Below are 20,031 nucleotides of genomic sequence, written 5' to 3' on the forward strand. Positions count from 1 at the left end.
CGAATGCAGGTAAGCCCTTCAACTAATCAAGTACAGACGAGAATTCAAATATGATTTTTGAGATACCCAGTGGGATATTTTTGTAAATGTTTCTACTGTCTGAAGAATACGGCATCTTTCTGTGTGAAACAAGGAAGCATTTGGGGAGACAGTCACTCAACATGGGGGGAAATTACAGCTCACACAGACCCACTTTTGGCAAAATTGAAAGGCAATATTCAACAGTAAGCACAAAAATACTAACAGTGTAATTTGTTTTCCTCTGTCCTCTTAAATTCCTAATTCTTACTCCCCAGTTCTGCTTAACCTACAAGTACCAATGGAAAGTATTTTCTATGTATGGATTTCTACAGCTAATTTACACTGTAAGCTTGGAGGAATTACATGGTAACTGTTGGGCATTGATACAAAAAACAAGACACTGGCTGTATCACGTACTGGAGAGTCTTCCAGGTAACATGAACAGTGTGATTTGATCTCACTTCCTTGTTTCACACCGAGATGTCATGGCATTTTCTGAGGCTGTTATCATCTGACCACAAAGCTATGACATGACAAAAACGTTGGTCAGTTGCAATAATGGTCATAGAGTAACAAAACTTAGACCATCAACAAGGCAATATCAGATCATAACATTCACTTGGTCTGACTGCTTTTCAGACAATTATTGTTCAGTTATTCTGTCAGTTGCTTATGTTCTCAAATGTAAGTTTGCTCACAATTAATGTTGATTTTATTGGTTATTCTTGTTTGGTCTCTCTTAAAGATTTTTCACAACTCTGTATCTTAACTTGTAATCTATAAATTGGTCAATAAAAAAACATGCTGCAATGAATCCATCTTTTCTTTCTCCAAGGTGAGCCATGCCATAATCAGTTCCCCAGTGGAAAGCTGTGTACCCATTTGGCTTCAGAAGTCTGATTGTGTTGTGTTTTTTAGGTGGTTTATTCACATATTACAAACTGGACATCAAGTTCCTAAAATCTGACATTAGAGCCCGTCATGTCCTTCCTTCACTGAAGGATTACTGCTATTTGTATAATTTCTACAAGTCACCGTTTAAGTTGAGTGACTGAAATCCTCTTCATCCTATTCAAAGGCTGCAACAGGCGACTCATCGCTGCCAGATGTGATGCGGACAACAACATTTGTACAGTTAGACAGCCTCACTTAGGCTATAATAAAAACAAGTACCAAATAAATATCCTTTAACAGTCTCTGATTTTTCTGTTTACCCCATGTCATGAGCGAATTACTGCACTTGTTGGATTAACGTTACATTCATTAGACCCCAGTTGCTGGCTTGCATTAAAAATTGCTAGCAGCTAGCTAGGTAAACTTGACAGAGCTGTCTGAAGCCCCTCAGACCCCCCCAGAGGGAACGGTTAGCTCACCTCCCAGAACCTCGCGCTGAATCGCTGGAAATTTTCGTCCGGGGCGGCATGCCCCCGGACCCCCTACTGTTGCTCGGTTACTGACTCAGAGCACCGCTATTACAAAAAAATCTAAGGGAAACACTGGTAGTGTATTTGTATGGAGGCTCGCGTATTGTTTGAATTGTTAAAAGGGCAGCACTGTGTATTTACACTATGCCCGAAACAACAGCAGCAATACTGAACATCCATCCTTCCTTTGAACCACATCCTGTGTAAATGATGACACAGTTAATTGCCAAATCAAAAGTTCTCTCTACAATTAATAGATCTATTCTTTCTCCAAAGGTGAGCCATGTCGTCTTCACCATGCCAGTGGACAACTCTCCGCCCATTTGTCTTCAGCGGCCTCATGGTGTCGTGTTTTGTCACTCTTTTCTTCACATATAGCAACTTTGAAATGAAGTTCCCCAGTTTTAACATTTTTGTGGACAGAGCTCATCAGTCCTGTCCTCCAGTTCAGTGTGCAGCTGCAGACTCAAACTGTTCCACAGAGCTGCAGCACAATCACACCCAGGAGATCCAGGTTGAAGCGGTGGACACTGAGCCTGACACAATCGTACTGATCTGGATGTGGCCGTTTGGTGTCGACTTTGAACTGAGTTGCAGTAAATTCCACATCAAAAAATGCCAACTGACTGACGACAAGGCGCTTTACGACAAAGCCCACGCGGTTCTCTTCCACCACAGGGACATATATGGAAATCTTGACAACATGCCAAAAGAGCCACGTCCGTGGTTCCAGAAATGGGTTTGGTTCAATATGGAGTCGCCCGCAAACTCAGGTCTAATCCCTGAGCTTGATGACTTATTTAACCTGACATCCACCTATCGACTTGATTCAAATATTCCTGTGCCCTATGGGCACTTGGAGCCTGTGAAACCTGAAGATGAGCGTTTCAAATTGCCAGTTAAGGACAAGTTGGTCTGTTGGATTGTGAGCAACTGGAGCCCAGAGTATAGGAGAGTTCAGTTCTACAATGAAATGAAAAACCACATTGAGATTCACATTTATGGAAATGCATTTGGTAATAGAATAACTTACGAAGATTATACAAGTATAGTTACTAGTTGTAAATTCTACCTTGCCTTTGAAAACTCACTCTACCATGACTACCTCTCAGACAAGATATACTCTCCAATGAAGCTAGGTACTGTACCAGTAGTTCTGGGCCCCTCAAGACAAAACTATGAGGACCACGTCCCAGGAGATTCTTTCATTCATGTTGATGACTTTTCCACACCAAAGGAGCTGGCAGACAGGCTGCTGTACCTCGACAAAAACGAAACTGAGTACACAGCATACTTCGATTGGACCAACAGGTTTAAAGTGCAACAATCTACATTTGGCCCCACCCATGCTTGCGAAACCTGTAGATACTTACAGCGTAACAAGGGGTATCAAGCCTTTCATGGGCTTAATAAATGGTACTGGGGCTAACAGAACTTAAACAACAACAACAACAACAACAACAAAAAAAAAAGCCAAATTACATTTTATGCTGGAAATTCAACTATTTCACCTGAATTATCTCATTTTTATACACACAAAACTTCATACCTTATGAATCATTTTGAAGATGTTATGATCAGTCACAATCAAAAATCTACATATTGTACCTTGGAATATTTCTTTACCTAAATAGTCATGATGCATGAACAGAATTTTCATATCCCTGTTTTATACAAACAGAACTGCAACAGATTGCCCTGATCATTGTTATGATGAAAACTCACTCAGGCTGGTCAAGCTACAATTGTTCGGACCAACTAACGTCTTTTCAGGGAACAGCTGGCAGCTACAGACATGGTTTAGGTGTGACGACAGCAAGACAATGGCTGCCTCTCGTTGTTGTCATGTTTTGTCCCATCTCAGTTGACTCGATTCTGAGCCATTGAAACTAAATTTCATTCCCACTGCACTGTAAAGAGTAATTCGAATGACAATAAAAGAAAGTCTAAGTCATTAAATTACTTGGCATAAAGTTTTTTTCAATATCTTCCATGTCATGTGACCCAGCGACTCCAAACCAGCAGCAGATTGTATCAGTAAACTGGTCAAATAGGCTTGTAAAGTAGTTGTACTTGAAATGGGTACTTTTGCTGTCATGCTAATGGAATCTTGAGGCCTAATCTACACGATGAAGATATTTGAATGTAGGCGGTGATTTATTTAGAAAAATAAATGAAGGGTAATGTAATGGGTTATTTTACATATACTGTAACAGAAAGTCTGCAGTGAATGTGACCTTGGATTCTCAGGTTGTGGTGTGTGGTTGCACATATTCTTAATTGTTTTCTATGTTGTTGCTATCTAAGGTCATATAATGTTGTTGTATAATTGATTCTTATGTACTTTGCCGTTACTGCTCTATCCTTTAATAAAATGGAGGTGGATGGAATTTTGTTGACATCGGTCAAAGTGTTGAAGCATCATCTCAAAGCTCGTCCACATGGCTGAACGTGACTGGAGGTATGAGATAATATGCAGTATGTTGTTTTTAACCTAACCTTTTATTGTACAATATCCAAATTAATAATGACTTGTACAGAAAAAATGCATAGATAATTTAAACCATTTATTCATTAATAATTGTTGTGCAAATATTTACAAATTAGTTGCCACACGTGAATTTGGACATGGTAATGTCATAAATAGATAATTCATGAGGAAATAGTGTATAATGTTTCTTATGATTAGCATATTAATGTTTCATTTCTGTCCAAAAATGTGTTTTGCAAAGGTCAGTTTGACCATGACCTCTGACCTCTGGCCACCAAATACTAGTCAGTTCATCCCTGAGTCATAATGGACACTGGTTTATTTTTGGCCTTTAATTTGATAGGACAGCCAGTAGAATCAAACAGAAAAGGCGTGGGAGAGAGAGAGAGAGGGAGAGGGAGGGTAACTTAGAGCAAAGAGCCACAAGCTGAAGTCAAACTCAGGCAGCTGCTGAGGACGCAGCCTCCATACATGAGAAGCATACTCTGCCAGGTGAGCTATCAGGGCCTCCACGACAATTACATTTTAAAGTGTGTTGTTAATGTGATATTTCACATTTGAACTGATATGAACTCAGTTTAGACTAATGCCAAAAGATTTGTTTCTATTATGATAGAATCAAAACTGAGGTAAGTGGATGGATGAGAGACCAATTGTTTTTTGTTTATTACCTGTACATTATGCTTAGAAGACAGCTAATTTACTGCATTTTACAGTCATTGTAGAAGTCAATAATTTACCCAGTGACTGCTGTATTTTCTTTGCTACGCGCTTATCATTCCCTTTCCTTGGACAAGTGGCATATCTTGTTTGACATTAAGAAGAATGTTGCTGCGAGTACCAAGTAGCTAGTACAGAGGTCTTTTCTTTGCTGAAGCGGACCAGTGTTCAAGTCTGATGCGGCCCTTAGCTGTGCGTCATCCCATTTCCTGTCATAAAATAGGCCCAAAATAGTACTTAAAAAAAAAAGAAATGGTTGCCGGTTTATCCAGTTTGATCAGACAAAGGAACTGAATAGGTTGCTTGTCTCCCAAAACAAATTATCACTGCACATATCATTTTAAAAGGCTCAGTATGGCTGTTGTTAAATATTCTAGCAAAATATGTATTTCAAATATTGCAACAGGAGGAGAGGCTCTCCTCTTACACTGGTGTCCTCTTTCACAACGTACCTCCTAAAGCAAAGACAGAAATGGGGCACTACACCATACATGTAGATTTCAATCATGTCAACCTGAAACCAGGATTACTAAAAGTACACCCACCTCAGCCTCGCTGAAAGAATCACTGTTATGCTGAGCGACAGCATAAAGGCCAAAAAAGTCACAAAACCGGTTCATAAACAGGTATGGGACACGCCTGAGGCTGCCAGCTTTGTGCTACATGATTGTCTGGATGTCACTGACCCGACCACATTCATCCAAGCAGTAACACCCAAACAACAGTGACGTACAGGTGCACTGAGAGCCTATATGACAAATGAAGAAGATTTACTCAATTCTGCAGCTGGGATGACAAAAATAGACCTTTTCTATGTTCATTATGAGTTTTTCATTTGCATTAATATCACCATACACAGGCAGCTACGTAGAATTTTCTACTTTACCACACTGGTCAGTTATATGCTGCCACTGGATGTATGAATTTACCTCGGGTTGAATATAACATCCATCCATCCAACAAACCATCCATCCATCCATCCATCCATCCATCAAATCTCCATCAGTGTACTAAATATTCGAGTCAGAGCACCCTATACTGGATAATGTATTGAAATGATCTCTAACACATTTTCTGCACTGCACCTGTCGTACTGTGGAATGGTTCACATTATTGAAAGATAAGTTTTGTATCATGACGAGATAGTTTGTATTTAGCAATAACATGAGAATAACTTCACATAACAAACAGTAAGCTTTGATGCCATAAACCTAAACCTAACCTGATCCTTTTTTAAAAAATTAATTTCTTTACTTTTTCAACAGCAGCATGACAACGATTCCTTCAGCAAATTTGTACATTAGACTTGTTAATCGAGCATTGAATCTTTCACTACAAAACAATTTGTGTGCAGTATCAGGAGAAAGATTATCCAGGGGACCAGCAAACATCAAACCATTTAATTGGAAACTACCAATCATCAGTTTTGCAGCCCATTAGTTGGTGGGGTCCATCATTAACGTAGCGCAACCTGTTCTGCTCTGTAACCAACCCCAAAGGGAGTGGAGACATTACGTCATTCATTTGTTTTGGCATTTTAGTACGCCAGGAATTTTTAATCATACAAGACTCAACCAGGACATCTTTGTATCACATACTGCACAAATACATGTCCAGTATGTTCCTCTCTGGGTTGAATTCACGTTCCTGTAGATGGTGAGACTCAGGTCACCCTTTTGTCCATGCATAATGATGCTGATGTGATATTCTGGAGGGAAATCATTCATTTGATAACAGTGAAGTTGCAGCATAGTAAAAAAATATCAAGAACAAAAATGTTTTTCCACTGTGTATTCTTTAAGTTTTAACAGTGTAGCAGTTTGTGTTTGTTGAAAGCTGGGACATCTGCGTATGTGTCATATGACAAAAAAGTGCACCACTTCCTGAAGTGAGAAAAAAATGTCATATCAGTTGAGCCACCTTCAGGATGCTGACAGTTAGCAGCAAATAGCAAAGGAAGTCACATCAAACAGACACCTGTGGAGGACGAATGCTGGTAAGCAAAGTACAGACTAGAATTCAAATATAATTTTTGAGATATTCAGTGGAATATTTTTGTAAATGTTTCTACTACCAGAAGAATACAGTGACTTTCTGTGTGAAACAAGGACGCATTTGGGGGACACTGACTCAACATGGGGGGAGGTGCCTGCAATTTTAATGGAAAATATCACAGCACACATTGACTAACTTTTGGCAAAATTGAAAGGCAATATTCAACAGTAAGCACAAAACTGCCAACAGTGTAATTAGTTTTCCTCTTTCCTCTTAAATTCCTAATTCTTACTCCCCAGTTCTGCTTTACCTACAAGTACCAATGGAAAGTATTTTCTATGTATGGATTTCTACAGCTAATTTACACTGTAAGCTTGGAGGAATTACGTGGTAACTGTTGGGCATTGATACAAAAAACAAGACACTGGCTGTATCACGTGCTGGAGAGTTTACAGTAAACGCATGCTGTGTGACGCTCACTTCCTTGTTTCACATCAAGATGGCAGTTACTTATGTTCTGAAATGTAAGTTTGCTCACTTAATTTTATTGGTTATTTTTTCGTTTGGTCTTTCTTAAAGATTTTTCACAACTCCGTATCTTGTAATTTAAAATGATCAGTAAAAAAGCACTTGTGTAGAAGCAGATAACAACGTTCATTGATTTATCAAATGCTGTAATTAATCCATCTTTTCTTTCTCCAAAGGTGAGCCATGCCATTATCACTCCTCCAGTGGAAAGCTGTGTGCCCATTTGGCTTCAGATGTCTGATTGTGTTGTGTTTTTTATGTGGAATATTCACATATTACAAACTGGACATCAAGTTCCTAAAATCTGACATGAGAACCCGTCACATCCTTCCTCCAGTTCTGTGTGCAGCTGGAGACTCAAACTGTTCCACAGAGTGGCAGCACAGTCAACCCCAGGAGGCTGCAGCGGTGGACACTGAGCCTGACACAATCATACTGATCTGGATGTGGCCGTTTGGCTACAAGTTTGATCTGAGTTGCAGTGATTTCAACATCAAAAAATGCCAATTGACCGACGACAGGGCCCTTTACGACAAAGCCCACGGGGTTCTCTTCCACCACAGGGACATTCATGGGAATCTTGAAAAATTGCCAAACGAGCCAAGTCCATGGTTTCAGAAATGGGTGTGGCTCAATATGGAGTCGCCCGCAAACTCGGGTCCAATCCCCGAGATTACTCACTTATTTAACTTGACATCCACCTATCGACTTGATTCAAATGTTCCTGTGCCCTATGGGCACTTGGAGCCTGTGACACCTGAAGATGAGAGTTTTAAAATACCGGCAAAAGAAAAGTTGGTCTGTTGGATTGTGAGCAACTGGAAGTCACATTTTAGGAGAGTTCAGTTCTACAATGAACTGAAAAGACACGTTCATATTCACACTTATGGAAAGGCGTTTGGCTTGGATGTAAGTGACCAAGAGTATTCAAAGATTGTTCCTACTTGTAAATTCTACCTCTCCTTTGAAAACTCAGTTTACAAAGACTACATCACAGAGAAGTTATACTCTCCAATGAAGCTAGGTACTGTACCAGTAGTTCTGGGCCCCTCGAGACAAAACTATGAGGACCACATCCCAGGAGATTCTTTTATTCATGTTGATGACTTTTCCACACCAAAGGAGCTGGCAGACAGGCTGCTGTACCTCGACAAAAATGACTCTGAGTACACAGCATACTTTAACTGGACAAAAAAGTTTCAAGTGAAAATGACTTGGTTTGGCAAAGAACATGCTTGCAAAACCTGTGAGTACATACAAAAACACAGAACGTACGAATATGTTCATGATCTCAACAAATGGTACTGGGGATGACAGAAATCCGACAAGATATCCACCTCACATTTCTGGTTGTGCATGTATTTTTAGGGGTCAGCAATTGATTACTGTTATACATGTTGTAGGTATATTGTGGATTCTAGCTGTAAAATGTTAATTATTTTTGTTTTTGCAGGTCAGTATTTTATTTTTCAAACAGTGATCCGTCGCAAATGTACGATATTGTTCTAAATGCTTTGTACTTGTTTTTTTGTTTTTTTATTTCCGTGGCTGCTGCAATATTACAGAAGTGCACTGCATTCACTGGATAAAAAAAATATATATATAAAAAATTAGACACCTTATCTCGTAATTACGAGATCAGGATCTCATATTTATGACAAAATCCATCAGTGGCACAGTTCATACATATTCCATAAGGTTTCAGTTTATACTGGACTGTCCGCCTGAACAATCTTAAGGACTTGAGATGCCTGCGCAGTGTTGACATATAATAATATCAATACCATCCTCATTTTTAAGAAACATCAGTATTTCCCAGTGTCTCAAACCAATAAGGTAGTAATAGCACATTAACTGCGATAGCGTCATCATTTCCACTGAGAGGATTTACAGCTGTTTCCTTTGTCTTTATCTCATCTCATAATTAAGAGATCAGGATCTCGTGATTACGAGATAAGGTGTCTAATTTTATTTTTTTTATCCAATGAATGCAATGCGCTTCCATACAATATAATGAAGGTGGATGAAATTTTGTTGTCATTGTTAATAATGTTGAAACATTACCCTCTTTCTTAGAGAGAAGTCTGAAAACCTGTCCACACTGCTAGCTATAACTTAAGATAATATGAAGCATTTTTTTTTCTTACTTGGCTTTTGTACATTAAGCAAATCACTAATTAGCTGTACAAAATGAAGTAATAACTAGATAAATGTATCCTTTGTAGATATATTCAAATGATTTTGACCATGTTTGACTATCTGATATTGGTTTGATGTTAAATATGCAATTTCATATGTTAATATTTATTACTAAGACCAAGAGTTTCTTAAATTCAAAATGTTATTTCTTAATTAATTGTGACTTTGTCTCATCTTTGATATCACATGTGTATTTTTGAGTGACTTTTGTATCAGAAATTGATGCCAGTAGTTCATGTGTTATGCACATACTAGCTGAAATCCTACTACTGCACTTGGAGAGCGGTTACTGTGTGTTTGTGTATGCTGCTATGGAGTGCTATGAATGCTATGGAGTTAACATTGCTCGACAAAAAACCCTGTGGGATTTTAACTGAATTTTGTATTCATGCAGCAAATAAAATCAATGACAAGCACAAGTTTGTGATACTTACGGGTTTTGCTCAGCAAGATAATCTTCACAGATGAACACCAGCTTTTGTGATTTTCAAAAGTGTAAATTCAGTCTCTGGAAGTAAAAAGCTGATGTTAGGCCATAAACAGACTACATCACAGTCGCATGACTACGTCACCACTAAGCATCTCACTACATATTTACCAGAGTTGGGCAAGTAACTTTCAAAATGCGATACATTACATATTGCTGGGTACTGTCAGTTTAAAGTAATATATTACATTACAATACAGTGTTTCTTACAGAATTAGACTTTTGAATATGCACAAAAAAATAAAATAGTACTATTGCACAGGATAATCGCACAAGATGGCGGAGGTAGAAGTGGTAAGTAGTGCAAGATGAGTAGGTGCTTATGAGTTGAGCATTAGTTGAGCAACTGAGTTTATTTAGTCTGTTGGTGTTGCTTGTGCCAATGCTGCTTTCCCAACAAACCACAGCAAAAGAAAACTTGCCACCACAGACAGACAAAATAACTTTGAAGGGTCTGAACTTCCTCAGGATGTACAGTCTGCTCGTCCCCTTCTTGTATACAGCTTCAACAGTGGTTGATGGTAACGCCCAGGTACTTATGATCCTCCTCCTCCTCCACCTCCACATCCTTTCCCAGAATGCACAGAGGTTGGGAAGCCGTCCTCCTCTTCTTCGTAAAATCGATCACCATCTCTCTGGTCTTGCTGATGTTCAGCCGCAGGTGATTCTGTTCAGTCCACTACACAAAGTTGTCCACCAGGGCCCTGTACTCCCCCACCTGTCCCGCACTTATACACCCAACAAGAAAACCTCTGCAGGTGACACCATCCGGTGTTGTACTGAAAGTCAGTGGTGTATAAGGTGAACAGGAAAGGTTCAGTACAGTCCGCTGAGGAGCTCCTGTATCACTAGCCACCACATCAGACAGGACACTGACCCATACGGACAAACTGTGGCCTGCCTGTCAGATAGTCAGTAAACCAGGAGACAATGGGGCTGGTAAGCATACTGCAGAGGGTCTTGCAGGGCTCTCACCTGCGGCCTCAGGTGGGCCAAGACCAGTCTCTCCAGCACCTTCATAAGATGTGAGGGCCACTGGTCGGTAGTCATTGAGGCCTGATGGTGTCGACTTCTTTGGCACAGGAACCAGGAAGGACGTCTGCCAAAGCACCAGTACTCTCTCCTGACCCGGGCTCAGGTTGTAGAGGTGTTGAAGGACAGGCGACAGCTGGCTGTCACATGTCTTCAGGATCTTGGTGCTGATACCGTCAGGGCCTGAAGCCTTCCGCTGGTGTAGTCTCTCCAACTGTCTCCTAACCTGGCCTGTAGTGACAGTCATGCAGGGGAGAGTACTGGTGTCTTCATTGGAGGAGGAGGAGGAGGATCGTGGCCTAGGGGATATCCAAACTGTTACCTCCTGGTGCAGTAGTCCCTTAACCATTCTTCGCCAGCCACTCCCTTCTATATTCACACAGGAGTGGGTGACATGAGGTCATGGACCATATCAACTCCCTCACTTACACTGGCAGCACACACCTGAAACTCCATTTTAAGAGAAAGTGGCACCATCTAGTGTCACCATCTGGTACAACAAAAGTGACTCAAAGACTGTCCCTCATCTCTGATATTGTTAATTTGCCTGATCAAAATAAAAACATGTAGGTACATATATTCATCCTTATCTCTATTGTACGTTTCCACCATTTATTTGCTTCGTGTTGTGCTGTGTGGTGTGAAATTATAATTATTATTATCGTTTGTGTTTTTTCATTGTTGTTGTTATTATTATTTTCATAGCTTATAAATACATATAAAGTATTGACCATATTCTTGCTCCCAAAGGAGATTTTGTCGTCATAATAAATACACATAATGAAATAATAATACGGTTTGGCCACGCACACATACACAAACGCACACAAACACGTACACGCACGCACATGCACGCGCCTGTCAACAATACTGATGTCATATCCGTAAACAAAGACGTCCCACGTGAAGCAGAGCGGGGCGTACCATTTGAACAACAGGTAAAACAGAGTAGAATATCGCCTTAAACTGCTTTCCCCGTTCATAGTGTATGCATTACATTTTACATATTTTAATTTAAAGATGTTATTGTTATTGAAACACTCGATATCTCAAATCTAAACACATTTAAAGCAGTTGACCACCCCGTTGTGTTCAATGGTTTCGCCTGTTTGTCCTCGGAGCTAGCTGGAGTGAAGAAGGACCTTTAAACAGAGCGACGAACAGCACAGGACGACGCCGAATCTCCCTTTCAGAACTGAGCCATTTTCGTGTCGGTCTCCCTTTCCGGAGACTCGAAGGAGGTAACAGTCGCGTTTGTTCCCCGCATTTTAGTGTGTGTGAACCTGTGAGTACATCGGCTGTTTCTGTTCGTAACTTAGAGGCTCGTATGAGTTTGGCTTTGTCGTGGAGCGGAAACTTGGGTACAGTCGTCGAGCGTGTCGGCTAACTCGTCAGGGCTAACGTCTAAGTACAGCTGCTCGGTGGAGTCAAACACTTTCAGCGTGGTTTTTATTCAGTTCTTACAGCCAAAGTGGCTCGTTTAGTAACAAAGACAGTCGTGTGAGCGCTGCCAACAGTATGACACGCAACGTTGTCGTTTCACAAATATCTTAAATGGCGTGAACGTACTGCATTTAATCGTACTGCTTTTTTTTTCCTGCGCATATGGTCTGGCGTGGATGCATTGTACTATTTTTAAAAAAGCGTGCCTGGAGTTCTTGTTTTGGTCTGCTGCTCAGATCACGTGTACCCACTTCTTACGCGTGTGTGGATGTTTTTTTTAATCCATGCAGAGAGCGATGTAACCAAACATTTTCCATGTAGGGCTGAGAGACAGGGAGCTGCAGCCAATAACGGCGGTGGCCGAGTAGTAAGCCCAGCCTCCTTCATCCACTGCTTTGTTTACATTATACTGCAGTGAAATCTGGATCCTAGAAGGGATCTCTTTGTTTTTCCAGGAGTTACTGTAACTGTATGCAGCTTATATGTCATCCCCTTTGTTTCCTCTTCGCTCATGTGAGTGTCCTCCAAAACATCTTGGTAGATCATAAAGATATCCATGCACATATGTTGTTATCAGCACACTGCATCCCAGTGCTTTAAATCTAAAGTATGTTTTAAAGCACATTTCTTTAAACGTGTCCATACAAGTCCAGTGTTTCTGTTGTTGTGTTGAAAGTCTACCGCAGTTGATTTTACCCAACATCCAGACTTATTAAAAAGGATTTTCTGGTTACGGAGCAGCAGATGACAGAGTAGACTTAATCCGTGATCAGTTTTTCCGGACTGTACCGTGTCCATCGCTCTGGATAATCTCTGAAAATTGGCCTCCTTGCGTGGTTGTGACCTAGCTGTCAAGTCTAGCAGATGATGTAATGGATGAGCAGGGGTACATGGAAGTAGCGCCCCCCCCCCCCCCAACACACACACACACACACACACACACACACACACACACACACACACACACACACACACACTCTCACCCTCACCCCCTTGAGCTATCTTTAAACCAAAAGAGCAGCGAGGGAGTGTGCGTTCATTTTTGGCAGCAGATAACTGAAACTGGGTACAGGAACACCCAAGGGTCACCCTGCTCGCACTGTATGTCTCAGATAATATTAGAAAGGCAGAGGACTACTTAACAAAAATCAAGATACATTTGTGTGTTTACATTTGTTTGCAATGATGGGAACAAGTACATAACATAAAGGGACACTTTCTTCATAGAACTTTTTAGCAGTCTGTTTTGTTGTGAGTTTCAGAGTTTGGAAGATATTGGCTGCTGAGGTGTCTGCATTCTCACCAGCATATATGAGTTAGATGCCACCTGTCTTGCATAAACAAAATGCATTTAATAAGCTCAGCAACAATGTCACTCTCCAGAAATCATGGCCTTGTTACTCAGAAAATCCAGAGGTCTTGATGTGGGCAGATTAATGGAAGAACTACTTTCTTTCCGTGAATCTGCACATACCAACTGTATCATCATGCATAGGGAAACATGCATTTACTCAAAAACAAGAGTGCTCATACTCGTTAAAGAGCGTTAATGGCGTCCTCCATCGCCAGGCTGTAATGTTGATTAGTGAGTCGATGCATGTTTCCCTCTGCGCAGTGATACTGAAAAAAAAACAGTTCCTGATGAATCTGCTCACAAAAATGTGTGACTACTATCTTGAGTAACCGACTCATGATTTCTGGAAACAGATATCGCCGTTGCACCTCTAAAACAAACTGTTTTGGTTTTTTTGGGTTTTTTTTTATATTGACATCTCAAAAACTCAGGAACTCACACCAAGACAATCTAGATGGATCAATAGCACTACAGGTAAGGGGAAACATTGGTAGTATTTGTCATTGACTACACAGGTACAGGTGTAACAGGATCAGTGTGACGGTTGAGAAGCCGCTCAGTTGTCCCATGTTGCCCTGGAGACACGGTTGATCACAGATAGGTGTGGACACAGTGTCTCATTTTATCCCCAAGGAATAAAAGCTATTGTGTAGCCAAGGTATGGAGCCAGTTCTGCTCTGTGTGCCCTGACTTTGGATCGTGTTGCCAACCCCTGTGGCGGTAAACACGTGCCTAATGATTAGATGGTATTTTTCCAATGAATTACTTCATGCACCATGTGGAAGTTTAACATTAGGGTAATAAGATGTTGATATTGATCTCAGACACTGTGGAGCGAGGCAGCGAACTCTGTTTCCATGGAGACTGGCCTGCCAGCTGTGTGAGTGTGGCTGGTGTTTTTGTTACACTCTGTGTTCACAGCCTTAGCAACAGCAGCTATCGCTAAAGTGAACAAATATCTCTATCTATCTCACTTGTCCTCTAACACAAGCACAGGTACCACTGAGGGAAAACTTACTTCATTTGTTTTTAGAAGTTCCTTTCAAGGATTTATCAGCTTATAGTTTTGTAACTGTTAGCATTTTAAAGGGAAATGACAAAAATAAGTTTTGATTGCACGTTTGGCTGGGAGTGTTTTCATCCACAGTATAATACATGTTTGTTTCTCAGTGTCTGTAGTCATGGAACATGTTACACAGCTCAACGGTGTGGAACATTGTGTTGTTTTTAATAGTTTTTGGACAACTAAGCGACGAAAATAAAGTTACATCAGCGTTTGGCAACACAGCTTAGTTTTGGTTTTGGGTCTTTTCATGGAACTTATTGCAAATACTTAAAAATACAAGATTCCATCATGCATCAGATGATTTTTTTTCTTTTTACTGTTCCTGTTAGGAGCTACAAAAAAGCTTTTTTTCTTACAACATCAAATGGGGACTGCGCAATATGACATTAAAATAATATCACAGTACTCTCAGGCTTCATCCTGATATACAATATATCTCAGTATTTTGAAATATCCTCAAAAGCATCCCACAAATGCTAGGACTGAGCAACAAAGTCAAATATTATAATGTTTTTTAACCACATACCTCGATGTTGACTATTGGTGCTTTCACAGAATATTGTCACAGGGAGATTGTTGATCAATAATCATCTGTAATATTGATATAATGACTAATTGAATCAAGACCTGATCAACAAAAAAGTCAAAAAGACTGGTAAGTTTAGAGAATGACGTCACTTTACTGTCATGCAGCTGTTACAACCAGAAAAAGACAACACTGATGCTGTGTCATGATAACATCAAACTAAGGCCCAGTTCTGATCCAAACAAAGGAGTAATGATAAACGCTTCATTTAAATACTAAACCGGTTCCCGTAGCTGTAGAAATTATCCATTAGCTTGTAACTGGTTGAACAGGTTGAGTAGACAAAGAGTGTTAAATCCAGTCGCATCTATAGAGGTAACAGTCAACAAGCTAAAGGTTATAACTTCTCATGTGCAGCTGTGACCCAAGATGCCTCTAAACGATGAGCGACCCACCTCCACATCCAGTGGTGAGGACCAAGGCAGCGATGTGGAGTCGTCGTCGGAGCGCTGCGACAGCATGACGTCAACCAGCGACCTGGACTGTTCCCGCGAAAGCTTCACGAGCGACTGCTCCAGCAAGCACTGCACGCCCTCCTGTGAGTGTGCTCACTTGCTGCTGATTTACTGTCTACATCTCTGTGTTTGTGATTCGTTTCCCTGTCATTTCGATTTCAGTAGCTGATTTTTTTAATCAACATTTTTTGACCCTCATTGTTCCATATTTTGGCTCCCGCAGCAAGCCCACCCAAAACCTTAAACCTGGATGAAGTCATGGAGTCTGCCAGAGACCTGTTTAATCTCCGCTTGGCCCATGAGGTCGTTATGAACCGCAACTTCCATCTGGAGCCAGAAAGCTTACCTCAGGACAGGTATACTATGAAAAAGATCAAAGGTTTACACTCTGATCATTTTTTGTAGAATATCAGTGAAGCTAAATACCACAGAGAGCTGCTTTTCATCACTATACTTTAATAAAGATGCATACATCTCATGGAGGAGGAACTTTTAGCACTTAACATAATGCTAATGCTTATCTTGACCGTGTAATGGCTGTAACGGGGGCTCTGGCAGTCGACACCGACATGTGAGTTTTCAAAGGAGCACGAGACAGCAGGAATCCAAAGAGACATTGTTATTTGTTGTCAAACTGCAACACAAGTCAAGGAGAACAGCCTTTAAATGTCACAATAACTTCTAAGAACACAGAAAAAATAATCAGAAAGTACTCTGATGTTTAAAAGGGCTGTGTGTATTAATTTGGGTCCATTTATATTAATCACTTTGTTTACCGGCCATATGTTAGCAGAACAATTTTGAACCATCCCTGTTTCAGAGAGAGAAAGAGAGATGGAAGGAATAAAAGAGTGAAGACACTGGAGTTATTTATCACTGCACAGTATTCCTAATAATACGAGTGAGTCTCTTTTTTTTTTTTGTTCTGAGGATGATGTGTGTCAGGTTTTTAGTACTTCCCAACACTCTCAGCTAACAACCCCCACCCCCCCACCCCCCCCTTTTTTTCCTAAAGTTTGTGGAAGGCAGTTCGAGATAATGTCCACAAGGCCTTCTGGGACATCCTGGAGTCTGAGCTGAACGACGACCCGCCTGAGTATAGGCAAGCCATCACATTATTGGAGGAGATCCGAGAGGTCAGCACACACACAGACAGTCTGATGTTTAAAGCTTCATTTGCCTTCTCTGAAATGTTAAAGATCTTTTTGTAATTAATCTTGGCCTCCTCCTCGACCTGCTTATGTAGAAAACAGTAACAACTTCAGCAACAAGATAACAGTGATTTTCCTTTGTGGTCAGACGTTGCTGTCGTTCCTCAATCCGGGTGCCAACCGCATGAGGACCCAGATCATGGAGGTGCTGGACATGGACCTGATTCGTCAGCAGGCTGACAACAATGTTGTTGACATCCAGGGGCTCGCCTCTTATATCATCACCACCATGGGCAAGATGTGTGCACCAGTCAGGGATGAAGAAATCAAAAAGCTCCATGAAAACACGGACAACATAGTGACATTGTTCAGGTAAATACATACGTTTGGTAAAGCATTTTAAGACATTTCAGCGCTGAGATAAAGGCAGAGATTGGCTGTCTTTTTTTAAGCTATTTTATTTAATCTCAGTGGCTCTCCTTTTTAACCCACCAGGGAGATATTCCGGGTGCTGGACCTGATGCAGGCAGACATGGTCAGCTTCTCTATAGATAATTTGAGGCCTGTGCTGCAGAGGCAGGGTGTCGAGTATGAGAGGGCAAAATTTCAGAGCATCCTGGACAAGACACCCAGTGAGTGAGACCATGGTTTTCTCTAGGGTTTTTAATACTTTGTGTATGCCTATGGGGTAAACAAATAATCTTCTGTCTAAATTAAGAACAAACTCCTCAATCAGTGTTACTGTGATGAACTTCCTCAGGTGCTTTGGACCACACCACCTCATGGATCAAGTCGGCACTGGAGGAGCTGCTGTCGGCCACCACTCCCCCAGAGAAGAGCTCAGGTGAGGGGAAAGGACAGCGAGCAGTGCCCGGGCCCTTCCAGGTCCTCAACGCCGCCTTTCTCAGCATCCTCACATGGGACTATGATAAGAGCCCACTGCCAGAGGTGAGCGTACTTTGAATGTGTGTAGGTAAGCTGCTTACCCCTATTACCAGTTTTTATGCGGCCGCAGCATCATACTTACCCACAGACATGACCGTAGTGTCAATCTTCTCATCTAACTCTTGTGTATTTCCCAGAACCATTCAGTCACATTTCTCTTCATGTTTCTGCTTTAGACCTGGATGACTGATGAGCCACGTCTGCGAGAGATTCAGTGGCAGCTCCGGCAGGTCCAGATGGTGAACGAGGTGCTGCTGATCGTACACAGCACCATCGGAGGGCCTATCCAGGGTCTGCCATCCCTGTCTGAACGTCTGAAGAGGATGATCAGTGTGCTGCTGGAGGGAATGCACAGCCCGTCAGTTCACCTTTTTAAAATCCATAATCAGCATTCAAACATGCAGTTCATTTATGATCTACTTTGCGTGAAAGCTCAAACCAGAACTCTCCTCTCCCTTAATCTGTAGGGACTTTAACCTAGAAGAGGCACTAGAGGGCGTCAGTGCTCAGATCTGCTGTGAGCTCAGTAAGTCTTTAACTGAACGGGGCTACCCTGCGCTCTCCCCAGCGCTGCAGGCCACCCTTCGAGGCCAGATCTGCAGCATCACACAGAAGGATAATCCAATTCGCACTCTTGTTGGTAAGATAGTGAGCATGAGCTGATTTGAGCCTGGTCCAGTATCGCGCTAATACCCCAAATTCTAACCTGTCATTTCCCTTTCTCCCACTCGTTTTTGTTTTCGTGCAGAGGATCGAGTGCAGCAATACTTCATGGTGCTCATCTGTGATCCCAAATCGCAGCTCAAACTTGAACAGGTACCAGCCGGCCTGACCCCCATTAAACCTCAACTAGCACTGATCGGAGCCAAGTTCATCTCCCTGGTAAACTACAACAAGAGTGTCTATGGACGTTTCTACGCAGATATCATCAGGAAGCTGATGTTCATCAGCAGCCCACCAGCAGCAAACCCTCCTTTGGACGCCACTCACAAACCTGTCCCCTCCAACTAAAACCATGGCACATGTAGTTTAGGGAGTCCCTTTGTTAGTAGACATAACTGAAGCTACGGAGCTACCACAAGAGCTCGGCAGTGCTGCTGCTTCACCTGGTCGGTGTGCTCCAATAGTTGGAGTTACCCTAAGCGTTTTATAATTGTAGTTTTTATCACTACATTTAGCAGCATACCTGCAGGTGGTCGACATTTAATGTGACCTGTGTCCTTTGCTCTCAGATGTGCTCTCCTGTGAACATTTACAGCTTCAAACCAGAAAACCAGTGTTACATCGATCCATTTCTGAACCTAACCGTGATAGTGGTATCAACATTGTAATGTTATCTGCAGTCAAACTCCTGTTATTGTGGAGGAAAAGATGGGAAAACCATAGTATGTCTAAAACATACATTACGCTTTATGAAGCAAAGAGGAAGAAGCTTCTATATTCAGAGATGTAGCAGAGTAGTATCAGATTTTTTTTACATATAACAAATTATTGTTTATCACAGTATAACTACAGTTAACTATGACCACAGTCATGAGATAGCCCTTTTCCTGGTCCTTTTGATTGTTCTCCCTTTAACTTTTTCTATCAGCCAGAGAACTAAACTTTCTGTTTTCTTTTGAATTCGCTGATACTTACTATACAGCAAAAAAAATAAATAAATAGAAATATAACTGAAAAAGAGGTTGATTTGAAATGAAGAAAAGTTGTCTGCATGAGTAGCTTTGTGTTGGGGTTAAGTCTGTTTAGTTTTACTTGAGTACTTTGTCGGTGTATTTGTCACATGTTGTATGTACTTTTTCTTCTCTGCTAGTTGAACACTTGTTATATTCATTTAGTTGCTAGTTTGTTTCAATATTTGTTATTTTTTGAGGTACTATAGTCGTAACAGCGTTGCTGTGTTGGCTGATAGGACCTGTGGCGGGAAAAGGAAAAGGAGCTGAACTCAAAAGTGTGTCCAAACTTTCCAGTGGACCCAATGATGCACAAAGTAAAGCAATTATGTGCTTTACATGGAAGTTTAAATGAAAATGTGGGAAGTTGTTGTTCTTCTCTTGTGTACTACATTTAATATAATAAAATTTGTAAAAGAGAATTGCCCATTTCTTCATTTATTTCTGGTACATTGAAGCAG

General features: G+C 41.1%; 3 protein-coding genes across 4 annotated transcripts; all 3 read left to right on the forward strand.

Moving 5' to 3' along the window:
* The first annotated feature begins 1,728 nt into the window (after positions 1-1,728).
* Positions 1,729-2,874, forward strand: LOC119032889 (4-galactosyl-N-acetylglucosaminide 3-alpha-L-fucosyltransferase 9-like). The gene has a single exon (XM_037122511.1). The coding sequence runs from the start codon at positions 1,729-1,731 to the stop codon at positions 2,872-2,874; it is 1,146 nt and encodes a 381-aa protein (XP_036978406.1).
* Positions 2,875-4,368: 1,494 nt separating this feature from the next.
* LOC119032600 (4-galactosyl-N-acetylglucosaminide 3-alpha-L-fucosyltransferase 9-like) lies at positions 4,369-9,776 on the forward strand. 2 transcript variants are annotated; one of them, XM_037121996.1, is made up of 2 exons: positions 4,369-4,428; positions 7,356-9,776. In XM_037121996.1, the coding sequence occupies exon 2, from the start codon at positions 7,363-7,365 to the stop codon at positions 8,491-8,493; it is 1,131 nt and encodes a 376-aa protein (XP_036977891.1). In that variant the 5' UTR covers positions 4,369-4,428; positions 7,356-7,362; the 3' UTR covers positions 8,494-9,776. The 2 variants fall into 2 exon arrangements, with proteins under 2 accessions (XP_036977891.1, XP_036977890.1); XM_037121995.1 differs by lacking the exon at positions 4,369-4,428 and adding an exon at positions 6,508-6,652.
* Positions 9,777-11,984: 2,208 nt separating this feature from the next.
* tcp11l2 (t-complex 11, testis-specific-like 2) lies at positions 11,985-19,992 on the forward strand. The gene is made up of 10 exons (XM_037122364.1): positions 11,985-12,138; positions 15,704-15,884; positions 16,025-16,157; positions 16,817-16,937; positions 17,101-17,324; positions 17,448-17,584; positions 17,713-17,900; positions 18,074-18,255; positions 18,365-18,537; positions 18,646-19,992. Exons 2-10 carry the CDS (start codon positions 15,716-15,718, stop codon positions 18,906-18,908), a joined length of 1,590 nt encoding a protein of 529 aa, XP_036978259.1. The 5' UTR covers positions 11,985-12,138; positions 15,704-15,715; the 3' UTR covers positions 18,909-19,992.
* The last annotated feature ends 39 nt before the right edge of the window (positions 19,993-20,031 follow it).

This window comes from Acanthopagrus latus, chromosome 14, assembly GCF_904848185.1.
Source record: "Acanthopagrus latus isolate v.2019 chromosome 14, fAcaLat1.1, whole genome shotgun sequence".
Lineage (NCBI taxonomy): Eukaryota > Metazoa > Chordata > Actinopteri > Spariformes > Sparidae > Acanthopagrus > Acanthopagrus latus.